Source organism: Herpailurus yagouaroundi, unplaced genomic scaffold (genome assembly GCF_014898765.1).
Source record: "Herpailurus yagouaroundi ecotype Mexico unplaced genomic scaffold, PumYag 28, whole genome shotgun sequence".
Lineage (NCBI taxonomy): Eukaryota > Metazoa > Chordata > Mammalia > Carnivora > Felidae > Herpailurus > Herpailurus yagouaroundi.
The window spans coordinates 127,878,869-127,891,815 of NW_024412376.1; the positions used below are offsets into that span (position 1 = coordinate 127,878,869).

At 40.1% G+C, this 12,947-nt stretch overlaps 1 protein-coding gene across 2 annotated transcripts in view; it reads left to right on the top strand.

The window, feature by feature from the left end:
- TEC (tec protein tyrosine kinase) overlaps positions 1-12,947 on the top strand; it is a 126,597-nt gene that overhangs the window by 94,117 nt on the left and 19,533 nt on the right. For both annotated transcript variants that reach the window (XM_040484251.1, XM_040484259.1), the window contains exons 6-9: positions 1,598-1,638; positions 2,691-2,866; positions 6,774-6,839; positions 12,031-12,085. In XM_040484251.1, the coding sequence (XP_040340185.1) occupies positions 1,598-1,638; positions 2,691-2,866; positions 6,774-6,839; positions 12,031-12,085 (338 nt within the window). The remainder of the gene's footprint in view (positions 1-1,597; positions 1,639-2,690; positions 2,867-6,773; positions 6,840-12,030; positions 12,086-12,947) is intronic.

The following is a 12,947-nucleotide window of genomic DNA, read 5'->3' on the forward strand; positions in this document are numbered from 1 at the left end:
TCTTTTCTTTTCTTTTCTTTTCTTTTCTTTTCTTTTCTTTTCTTTTCAGAGAGAAAGAGAACATGATCAGGGGAGGGGCAGAGGGAGAAGGAGAGAGAGAATCTTAAGCAGGCTCCACACCCAGCATGGAATTTGTCCAGGGGCTATGGTCTGAGCTGAAATCAAGGGTCAGAAGCTTAACTGACTGAACCACCCAGGTGCCCCAGGTTTTTTTCCTTCAACTTTATTGAGGTATAATTGGCAAATAAAATTGTAAGATATTTAAAGCATACAGTGTGATGATTTGATGTACTTCTGCATTATGAATAGATCCTTCCCATCGAGTTAATTAAGACATTTATTACCTTACATGTATACCTTTTTATGTGTATGTGTGAGAGTATGTAAGTTGCACATACTCTCTTAGTACATTTCAGTTCTACATTATGGTGTTATCAAGTGTAGTCCCTATGTTATATATTAGACACTCAGACCTTATTTATCTTCTAAGTGAAAATATGTGCCCTCTACCAATATCTCTATCTCCTTCCCCCCAACCCTCATCCCCTGGCAACCACTTTTTCTACTCTCTGTTACCATGAGTTTGACTTTTTTTAAAAAAATTCTGCATATAAGTGATACCACATGATATTTGTCTTTTTTTCCTGTCTGGACTTACTTCACTTAGTATAACGCCCTCCAGGTTCATCTATGTTGTCACAAAAGGCAAGATTCCCTTCTTTGTAAAAGCTGAATAAGGTTCCATTGTGTACGTACATACATACACAGCACATTTTTTTTTTAAATCCATTCATCTGTTGCTGGACATTTAGGTTGTTTTCATACCTTGGCTACTGTGAATAACACTGCTATGAATATGGGAATGCAGCTATCTCTTCAAGGTACTGATTTCCTTCCCTTTGTGTATGTACCCAGAAGTGGGATTGCTGGGTCATATGCTAGTTCTGTTTTTAATTTCTTGAGGAACCTCCATGCTGTTTTCCAGAGTGGCTGTGCCAGTTTGCGTTCCCACCGACAGTGCACGAGGGTTTCCTTTTCTCTACACCCTCACCAGCATTTGTTCTGTCTTGTGTTTTTGATAATAGTCGTTCTAACAGATGTGAGATGTACCTGTTGGCCTGTATGTCTTCTGTATGTCTTCTTTAGACAAATGTTTATTCAGGTCCTTTGTAGCGTCTTTAATTGAATTTTTTCTCTATGGAGTTCTAGGAGCTCCTTGTATATTTTAGATATTAACCCTTTATCTGATATGTGGTTTGCAAACATTGTCTCCCCTTGTGTAGGCTGCCTTTCATTCTGTTGATGGTCTCTCTTGCTGAGCAGAAGCTTCTTAACTTGTCATATTCCTACTTGTTTACAAAGAATAAGTCATGGCCCCGATCCCTACGGCATGTCTGTAGTTTGTTCAGGAAGGCAAAAAAACAAACCAGCTTTGATAGCATTTTAAGGTCTTTTCGGAAATAGTGATACAAGCCGCATGCACCAGAGTGAGAGAGTCCAGGTAGATTTCTGGTCTCTGTTCATCTTCACTTTTTGTTAAAACTATCAATCGTTGGTAAATGGCATTTGGACCTATTTTTGTCGTTGTCATTTGCAGGTATAAAAAAAGCACTACCTCCAGCACCAGAAACAAAGAAGGTAGGTGGACTTTGCCTTTTGGAAGCATTTGCAGTTTGTTAAGTAAGTGTATATTCATTCACGTGATTCTGCCCCTTTGCCCCCCCTCCCCCGCCACCCAGTATCATATCACAAACAGATATACTATGGATTTTTGAATTTTTTTGGTGTCAAATAACATTAATTTAATTATATCAGATATTATCATTAATTTAATTATATCAGATATTATCAGCGGGGACCCTTCCTCATGCGGCATTTTGCTTTTATTTTGGCCTGAAGATTTGTATAAGGGCTGTGGGACGTTAAAGGACTATTTCAGTCTTAAGACCACAGTACTATGCCGAGGAAGTGACTTCAGTGATTTAATGATATGCTTTTGAAGAGTGGGTGAGGTGATTTAATGATATGCTTTTGAAGAGTGGGTGAGGTGATTTAATGATATGCTTTTGAAGAGTGGGTGAGGTGGAAAACACCATACGGGATACTTTGGACCCAGACGGTACCTGATCCAATGTGAATCTGGTACGAGTGACTTTGGGTGGATTCCTTAAACCATGTTTCCTCAGTTGTAAAATGGGAGTTTTATACTCTTATTTCATGGGATCAGTATTAAGAATAAAGGAGAAAAAGTGTGTTAGGTACTAAGTGCGTGCCTTGCACATAGTAGGGACGAAGAAGTGCAAATTCCTCTGAGAGGATACCTGGTAAAGGACTCGCTCCCTAGTGTGCCTTTTCCCCATTGCAGGCCATTTGAATGGTGGGTCCACCGTTAGTCCTTTGGTTTCTACTCCCATATTATCCTTAGCTCTCCCTGGAAGGCCAGCCTTAACACCGAGCAGAGGCTGTTTGATGTTTAAAGAGGGGTTTTGCTCGTGTCCTATATTCTGAAACTCATGAGAGGTCCAGTAGCATCAATATCATTAAACTCACGGGAAGGTTCCCCGGTTGTATTATGTAGACTTGAGGTTTCTGCTTTATCCTCTGGTGCTGTGTGGATCACTTAGTGTTTGATTTCATACCCAGTTTCAAGCAGAATGACTAAATTTTCAGATGTTGTCTCCTCTTCTTAGCGAAGGCCTCCCCCACCAATTCCACCTGAGGAAGAAGATAATAGTGAAGAAATCGTTGTGGCCATGTATGATTTCCAAGCGACAGAAGCACATGATCTCAGATTAGAGAGAGGCCAAGAGTATATTATATTAGAAAAGAATGATGTTCATTGGTGGAGAGCAAGAGATAAATACGGGTAAGTGCTTCCTCTCTGTGCATGACACACAGAGCGGGGGGTCGGGGTGGGGGTGAAGTGCTGAGCAAGAAGAGAATCGTCTGTAACAATCATGTAATGAGACTGGTTCAACCAGCAAGTAATGGAAGTACACATCGTTACTTTGCAGTAACAAAATGTAGTCTCAGTAATGACTCAATAAATGTAAATGGATCAACCATTTCTTTCCAGAAATTAGAATGCATCACATTGGTCTCTTTCTCATTCATTAGATGTTTAATTAGATCACTTTTATCTTGGGGGAATGATATTTTAGGCTTTTCTCCCCTGAGGTAAGTAATCTTACATTTTTCTAAGAGGGAGAATGTGTGTGTGCGCTTGTGCGTGCGTGCATGTGTGTATGTATAAAATACATGTATACACATATATGCAAGAAATTTAAAAACAAGCATTATTTATACAAGATAATTTTGGATTTAAAGGAACCGTCCTTTCAACTTTATTATTGGTAAGTAATGAATAGATCTGGATAAATGTAGAGGATGAGCATCCTTTAGGCTTCATTAAGGAAACTCTATCCTTTGCTTGCCTCTGAAATATAATCCTGTTTATATTCTGAGTTCTTGTGGATAAAAAGAGGAGGACTTTTTGCCCTGGACAGAGCATACCCTCCCTCCAAATCTACTTTCTCACCTCCTTGCCCCATTCTCAATTCCAGTTTTCTATTCCTCGCTTCACTTGTGGACTGATTTACCAATCTTCCCAGTTGTTTTTTTCTAGAGTATTTAAAAGTAAATTCAAATCATTTTGTCAATTTCACCCCTAAGTCTAACTGCTAAAGATGTTTTTGAACAACTACCATGTCGTTATCATACTTCATGATAATTTTAAAAAATACCATCTGTAGACTTTCCCCTAGCATTTTCAGGACTGAAAGAAGAGTACAAATGAAAGCCCACATATCATGTATCTAAGTATTTTGAAGTTATAAGTCAAGCCGACAAACTGGTCAATAAAATATCATTTATCCTGTAACCTGACAAACGTACCTTCAAAATGACAAGGAGGCAAGGTTTGAATTAAGAGTCCCATGCCAGAAGGTGACAGTGCATGGAGGGCTGACTCCCTGGGGTACCTTCCTTTCCTCTTCCCTTCTACCTCAGTTCTGTCTCACGTGTACCATATGGATCTCCCAGCCATACGTCTAAGCTCTGTCCACATAGTTTACAAGAGCCACTCCCCAACTTGGCCACCCTTGGACCTGGGCTGAAGGAGTTGCACATAACTAGCATAATTTACTTTTCAGAGTCTGCAAGGTGAAAGGTCTGTGTTGGCCTTAGCAATGGACAGAGAGTTTGGGGGTCCTAGTTACCCAGATGATGGTCTAGAGGAGGACTGAGGGAACATGGACTTTAGCATGCTCTTAGAAGTGTGAGACCACGACAGGGACCTCTCTGATCAAGGTCTAAGGATAGTACCCATTATGTAATTCCATTTTTCCCTGAGTAGGTCTAATATGTATTTATACAGTTTAAGTAAGACTAAAACAAGCTCCACATACTGCATTTGGGCTGATAGGTCTCTCTTTTGTTCTACAACAGCCCCCATCCTTTTTTTTTTTTTTTTGATTTATTGATGAAACCAGGTCATTTACCCTATGAAATGAGCCACAATCTAGATTAAACTAAATGCTTTCACATGGCATCATCTAATATGTCTCTGTGCCCTGTATTTCCTGCAAATTGTAATCTAGAGGCTTGATCACATTAGAAGTTGATATCTGGTTGTCCCACTTCTAATGATGTGAAGATTACTCAGTGGTTCAGGTGATGAAAAAACTCATCACGATTGCACCTAATGATTTTGGCATTCATTAGTGATTACTGCTTAGATCCATTATTTCATTAGGGATTGTAAAATGATAATTTTCTGACTCTTCATTCCGTCTACATTTATTAATTCTCTAAAGAAGAACTGCCTCATCAGCCAGTTCATTTAGTTTGTGCAGCAAAGGCAAGAGAAATGTTTGATTCTTTCCTTTTACCAATTTTAGTGCGTTGATAACTGAGCTTCCTCTAGTGATAACAATGGTACCCAATTATTTTTTTTAAGTATTATTATGGATGCATATTGCAACCATTGCAGTCATTATTCTTTTTGCTTGAATTGTCCCATCATAGGTGAGTGGTAGCTGTTTTTGGTTGGGATCACTTAAAAAAAATTTTTTTATGTTTTTTTTATATTTGAGAGAGAGAGAGAGCGCGCGCGTGGGGGGGGGGGAGGGGCAGAGAGAGAGGGAGACACAGAATCCTAAGCAGGCTCCAGCCTCTGAGCTGTCAGCACAGAGCCCGACATGGGGCTCAAACTACTGAACTGTGAGATCATGACCTGAGCCGAAGTCGGATTCTCAACCGACTGAGCCACCCAGGTGCTCCTGGTTGGGATCACTTTAATCTTTCTTACATTCCTTGCTTTCTGGGTAAAATAAAACAGCTCAAGTTCATCTTGTATTTTTCCTGGCCAAACCTGCAATTTGTCATTTTCCCGAGGAATGCTGCCTCTTAGGGAGTTAATCTTTGGACAATAATCAGAATGCTAGGATTCTAATTACTACTTGATTGTCATTGTTTCTAGGCCTTTTCAGTGCAACAGAGCTACGTGTGTGTGTGTGTGTATTATGAGTTCTTACTAATAGTTCAAATTCAAAAAAAAAATTTTTTTTTTAACGTTTATTTATTTTGAGACAGAGAGAACAGAGCATGAACAGGGGAGGGGCATAGAGAGAGGGAGACATAGAATCTGAAACAGGCTCCGGGCTCTGAGCTGGCAGCACAGAGTCCAACTCAGGGCTCGAACTCATGGACCGTGAGATCATGACCTGAGCCGAAGTCGGACGCTTAACCGACCGAGCCACCCAGGGTGCCCCCAAATTCAAATTTAAGATTACTAGGGTTTTACTCAATTTTTAAAATTGTATACATGTATGCCTTTTATCTTACACTGATAATCTGGGCTCCTACCAAGAGTGTACCTATTATGAGTGGGTTTTTTTGGCTAAAAAAATTTTTTAATTAAATTTTTTAAATTAAAAAAAATTTTCCCAGTTTTGTTGAAGTATGATTGATAAGTGAAAATTACATGTATTTAAGGTGTACAACACAATGTTGTAATATATGTATGCATTGTGAAGTGATTTCCACAATCAAATTAGAAGACCCATCATCTCACATAGTTACCTCTTCGTGAGCATTTGAGATTTTCTCTAACAGATTTCAGGTGTGAGGTCTTCTTCAGCTGTAATGTGTAAGAGTTATGAGGGGTAAAAATGAAATTTCCTTGGCCTCACATATGCCTTCTCATTCAGTTCCCTTGGGGTATGACCCAAGAATTTGCCTTTGTAACAAGTGGCCCAGGTGATGTTGATATCGAGGTCAGGGACTACTGTGAAACAATGCTCTCCACAGATGTTTGGGACTATTGACAAGATGGGTGTTTTTATCCAACATTTTCACTTTTCTCAAATAGAGATTTCTTTAAAACATCCCAAGAATTCAAGGGAAGTATCGTGAAATGTTAGGAAGGGCTCTGAACCTAGTCACAAGTTCAGATTTTAAGTTCTGACCCTGTTACTGACTAGCTTTGGGACCTGAAGAAAATCCCTTAATCTTTCTAAGCTTCATTTTCCCCACCAGGAAGTGGGTATAGTAGTGCCTGCCTACCTCACAATTTTAGGGAAGGCCAAACGAGGAAGTACTTTGTAAAGCATCAAATGCTATAGGTATATTGAATTATCGGGGGTTAGCTAGTTTTTCTTGAAGCTTTAGGCAATATAATGCTTTAATGATTTCATAAAGGCAATAATCTTTCTTTTAATAACTTCTCAGTAAAATAATTTCAGTTTACTTAAAAGTATTTTCCTTCCTTCCAGGAGTGAAGGATACATCCCAAGTAATTATGTAACGGGAAAGAAATCGAACAACTTAGACCAATATGAGTAAGTAAATGGTTTTTTGTGAATGTGGAGAACCAGAAAATGTTTTCATTTTCCTAGTTATGTAAGGCATTTTGGAGATGAATAGATATCTTTCCTGAAGTCAGTTGTATAGAGTGGATGTTGTGAGAATTAGTTTCTCTAAATAGGCTTTACCTGAAGGTACTATGTATGAATGTAGTTACACGGGCAAATATAATTGAATTTATTTTAAACAAATCACAGCTTAGCTGACTTTGAAATACAGATCATTGTTCATTCATTCAGGAAATCAGAATACAGTTTCCAAGAGTGGCCTTAAAAAAAAAAAAAAACATGTTTGTTTCTTTTCTCTTGCTATGATAGCAATATGATCATAGCAATATGATAGCAATATGTTTAAAATACGAAAAATGTTAATAAAAATTACTCATAAATCAACTAGAGTTGGCCCGTGTTAACATTAGCATATTTCCGTTCAGTTTTTTTTTTTTTAACTGTTATTTAAGGAGCAGAATCATGCTGTGTATGTTTTGTATCCTTTTTGTTCTACTTCACAGTATATTATGAATTGAATTTTCCTCATGCCATTGGGTATTCTTCAAAAACATTTTCATAACTGCATTATGTTTCATTCAGTCACAAATTCATCAGATGTTTACTGAGATCCTAGCATGTATGAGGCACTGTGCTAGGCCTTAGCGCATACAACGAGGCACATGCCACATAGATGTGTGATATTTTATATAACCATTGCCTTATTTGTAAGGCACTGTGCTGTGTAGCATCTTTGCTCCGTAACGTTAACTGGGATAACCTCTTTTTGCTTATTGTCTTCAACGAGGTCTCTAAAAATTTACATACTGGTCTAAAGGGTAGTGATGAACTTGTTTAGGACTCCTAATACATGCTGTCAAACTGCTTTCCAGAGAAGGCAACGGGCATACTATTTATAAGCCCACTAGCAGTGCGTGGCCAGGTTTTAATGAGAAGCTCATATATACCAGATACTCTTCTGTGGTCATTCTGAGGGGGTCATTCTGATGCTTCATTCACTTATTTAAAAACACCACCATCACCACCACCAACAAAAAGCTGTCTCCTCTGTCCGTATCAGTGCCCGTAAGGTGGATGTACCTTAAAATCTAGAAAAGGATTAATAGCCCTCGGTGGTGTGATCCCCCAAAGTTGTTTTAGAAGTAGATAAGGTATAAAAAATATGTAAAATAAATAGTGTTTCTGTTCTTAAATAAATTCTAGGAAAAAATACCAAAATCTTTAGAATTAGGGAAGGTACTAAACAGTGAAAACTTGGACCTTATTTTCTTTTTCTTTTTTTTTAAATTTATTTATTTATTTTGATAGAGCATACGCACAAGTGGGGGAGGGGCAGAGAGAGCAGGAGAACGAGAATCCCAAGCAGGCTCTGCGCTAACAATGCAGAGCCCAATGCAGGACCTCATCCCACCAATCGTGAGATCATGACTTGAGCCGAAATCAATAGTTGGCTGCTTAACCGACTGAGCCACCCAGGCGCCCTTGGACCCTACTGTAAAGTGATCTGACTGACAGTCAGCGAAAGACAGATATTGTATGTTTTCCCTCATATGTGGAACTCGAGAAACTTAACAGAAGACCATGGGGGAAGGGAAAGGGAAAAAATAGTTACAAGCAGAGAGGGAGGGAGGCAAACCAAAAGAGACTCTTAAATACAGAGAACAAACTGAGGGTTGATAGAGGGTGGGGGAGAGGGGAAAGTGGGCGATGGGCATTGAGGAGGGCACTGGGTGTGATATGTAAGCGATGCACCACAGGAATCTACCCCCGAAACCAAGAGCACACTGTATATAGTTGACAATAAATTATATTTAGAAAAATGAATAAACAAAGTGATCTGACTGAGACATAACTGATGATTTGAAGAGGGTTATGCTTGGAAGCCAGATAGTCCTTTTCTAATTGTGAGAACTCCCCTGATTCTTGAGATTACAAATAAGGATTTTATGAAGGTTGTGATTCATTGCCATGAATTTTTTGGATTTATCTTAGTTTGGAAATGCCCTCTCTTCTAAGGGACTCTCCTCCTATTCTGTGTGACTAAATGAATTTGCCATGTACGGTCTCTGGTATGGGAATCCCCTCAGCCCTCTGCCCAGGGTCAAGGATTCCACATGGCATGTGCCATGCCTTGCTCAACAAGAACAAAACCTGTTTTCAGTGTAGACAATCAGAGATCCCCCCTCTTCTCCCTTTGTTTTCCCATGCCAAGATTTGTGTGGTTCTCTGCTACAGCCCATGCTGTAACACATCTCAAATGTTCCCAGGGTTTAAAAAAGCCTTTTGCCAGCTATTGAATCAAGAGTTCTCCTGCTGTTTTGGGGGGCCCAGGAGTCCCAGGCAACAGACAGTCCATGGGGCTGGACTCAGGATTGCCAGGCCCGAGGCTCCCAGGGCCAGCAGAACCTAGTTCTGACCTCCACATCCAGGTAACAGTTTGAAGAGGAGAGAGTCAAAGGAGCTGCTGCAGGAAAGAAAGTGGGTTCATGGTGATGGTCATGACAAGTTCTTGGTGGAAGGATGTTAAAGGAAGAAGGTGATAGAAATGAAAGGGCCCTTCGAATAGGGCAAAGTCTAGGATAAAAGGCTTTGAGTGGGTGGCTCAGGGGAAAGGGGTCAAATTACAGAACCAGCAAAGAATCATAGCTGGTTGTTTGGTTTGTTTCTGGTTTTCCATCATTTATACTGGTTGTCTTTTTTCTTTTTATTAAGTTTGTTTATTTACTTTTTGAGAGAGAGAGGGAGAGAGAGAAACCACAAGTGGGAGAGCAGCAGAGAGAGACGGAGAGAGAGAAGCCCGAGCAGGCTCCATGCTGACACGGGGCTCCATGTCACAAACCGTGAGATCTTGACCTGAGCTGAAATCGAGAGTTGGATGCTTAACCAGCTGAGCCAACCAGGTGCCTCCCTTTCACAGAGACATTTGTGTGACCGGCTAGGACAGATGCACGTGGGCCAGCATCTGCCCCAGCACTTTTGCTCACCATGTGGGCTCCTTCACGTTTACCCGTGTGCAGAGTTCCTCTTGCCAGGATGAGTTCAGCAGAGCCATCAGTGGCCTTCCTGTCTCGCCTGGTGATAAGCATCATAGAAGAGAGAGAGAAGCTACAATGGGCCACTGGGAAATACCACTAATTGATTCATCAGTTTGTTCCTCACTCCTTCCTCCTTTCCTTCCTTCAACATATTCTTAAAGGTCTGAGTTTACATCCGAGGGAGGAGAAATGTCCTTTCTGGGGAATCCGCAAATGCCAGAAAAAGCACTGCTTAGGGCAGGATTCCAAAAAGCCTGCCTGCCCTTTGTACCATGGATTCCTTTTCTTTCTTACTTCCTTTTTCCCTTCCCAGGAGTTGAATGTGCTAGATGAAGAAAGGACTCTTTCTTTCTCTGTTTCCTCCTGAGAGGCACAAATTAGCCTTAACTGTTTTCTTGCATCTGAACGTGAGACTAACTCTCCGTCGCTTCCTCTGGCTGTGAAGATGTGGGTTTGAATCTTTGTTATTTACAAAGAAATTTTTTTTTTCCAATCTTTCAGGTTCTGCTCGTTTATAATATATGCCATGAGAACTCCAGTTGCCTTTCCTTAATTAATTTTTGACTTTTTTGGCATTCTGATGAATGTTTCTTGTATCAGTGGAAAAGCTCAGGGACAGAATCCATTATGTTCTCCTCATTCATTGTATCTCTCTATTGCTTTACGGAAGTTGATTGATTACAACTGCAATTTCGTTAAACTTGGTCTCAGTTCATAAAATGGGGTCCACGGCAATGAGATCTTAATGCCTATAATTCTGGTTAATCACCCCAGGCTCCAAATAAAATAAGAGCCATCAGCTTGTACTGAGATTGTAGTTAGGCTGCTACGAGTGCATAAAAGCATCCAGACCAAAAAAAGGATCTTGTATTATGTTTTGGTCTCTGTATTTTTCCCTTTATGTTCACTTGTCTCAGGGTACTTCCTGCGTCAAAAGCAGGTGCTGGTTCTTTTATAATCAAGCTGAACCAGCGGTAGAAAATCCCAGATGTCCAGAGGGGCCTGTCTGGTTTCATAACATTAGAAGCCTCAGGAAATAAGACTGTGGTGGAGGGTTCTCTGCTCACTGAAGGGCATCTAAAACAAACAGATCAAAACAAACAACAGAAGTTTAAAAACGAACGCCCAAGGAAATGGTCTGAGTTCATGTTCTTTGGCCTCTCTCATGGAGAGATTGGGCTGGGGGAAGCAGGGAGAGGAGAGAGTATCTCAGAGGATGAGATGGGAGATGGCAGTTTCCATCTTTCCTTGGGAAAGATTCCCCAGGGGTTAAGAAGGGGCACTGATCTGCAGGGGTTTGGGGTCATTGCACAGAGTGGTGACAGAACCTGGTGGGAGGGCTGGCGTCGCTGCTTGGCAATAGCAGTATTCCTACGGCAGAGACTTAGGTGACCGCCAGGGTGTGGGGCTGTGCTACAACTAGTAAGTCTAGAAAACTCAGGGTGTGGGGCTGTGCTACAACTAGTAAGTCTAGAAAACTCAGGAGGCCTATTCTTCTGTTTTGCTGTCTTTCTTTTGACACTTGGGGCCTTTGTGAAATTCAATGGGAGAGCCTCCATTATGACTTGCAATGAAATCTACTACCTATTGGTGGGATAGGGGCTTGGGGTAACTTTTAATTTGAATTAAATACAGTAGTGAAAGTAGGATGATGTTCCCTGCATGTTTGAATCTGTGGAGTAAAATTCATTCTTGTAATTATTACAGAAAAATTGGAAATGATTTTTATGTTAAATAATGAAGAATAGTTTAAATAAATTACAGCATAGCCATACCACGGTGCCTAGAACTATATTGCTTTGCAAAGATGTCTGTCCATACACTATTATATAAAAAGTTCTGGTTATGATATAGCAAGTATAGCTTCATCCCACTTTAATAACAAAATGTGAATGTTGGCATATGTACATATCGTCGTAATAACATGAGTAGGGAAAGTCTGAAGGTATATATACCCAAATGTTATTAGTGATTGTCTATATCGTTGAGATTATGAGTAATGTCTTGTTGTCACTTATTGTATTTATTATTGATGAGCAGTGTTACCTGGTTAAGCCTAGAGAGAACAATCCTAGAGAATTGTAAAAACCTGAGGCCTTAAATGTACTTTCTTTTCTGTTCAGATGGTATTGCAGAAATACGAATAGAAGCAAAGCAGAGCAACTCCTTAGAAGTGAAGTAAGTTTTTGTACTTGTTTTGTGAGTTGGGTTTCAGCGCAAATTAATTGTAACAAGTCTCTGAGAAGTGATTTCACGTATCTGTTTCTAAAGGCTAAAAAATACTGTGATGTAAGTGGTCCTTTTTAATCATTTAAAATTGAGTATTTGTGTACTGTTAGTTTCTTGGGGCCACCAAAACAAGGTACCACAGACTGAGCGGTTTAAACAACAGAAATGCATTGTTGCATGATTCTAGAGGTTAGATGGAAGTCTGGAATCCAGAGGCCAGCAGGGTTGGCTCCTTCTGAGGGCTGTGAGGGAGGGATCTGTTTCAGGCCTTCCACCTTTTTTTCCCTCTGTTCCATCCTTCATGCATATCCGTCTCTGTGTCCAAATTTCCCTTTCTTTTTCTTTTTTTTTTTTTAACATTTATTTATTTTTGACAGAGAGAGAGATTGAGTGGGAGAGAGGCAGAGAGAGGGGGAGACACAGAATTCAAAGCAGGCTCCAGGCTCTGAGCTGTCAGCACAGAGCCTGATGTGGGGCTCAAACTCATAAGCCATGAGATCATGACCTGAGCCAAAGTCAGACACGTAACCAACTAAGCCACCCAGGTGCCCCCCAGATTTCCCTTTCATATAAGGACTCCATCATATTGTATTAGGGCCCAGTCTATTGATCTCATTTCAATTCAGTTCCCTCTGTAAATCTCTAAATATAGTTAGGACTCCAACGTATCTTTTTTGAGTAGGAGACAATTAAATCCATACCAATAGGTAACAACTAGTACATGGGTAACATTTTCTTTACTTCCTTTCTCACTAATGCATTATTTGCTACCTTGATTTTAGTACTTAAATGTGTTTTTCCTTTTTGCTTG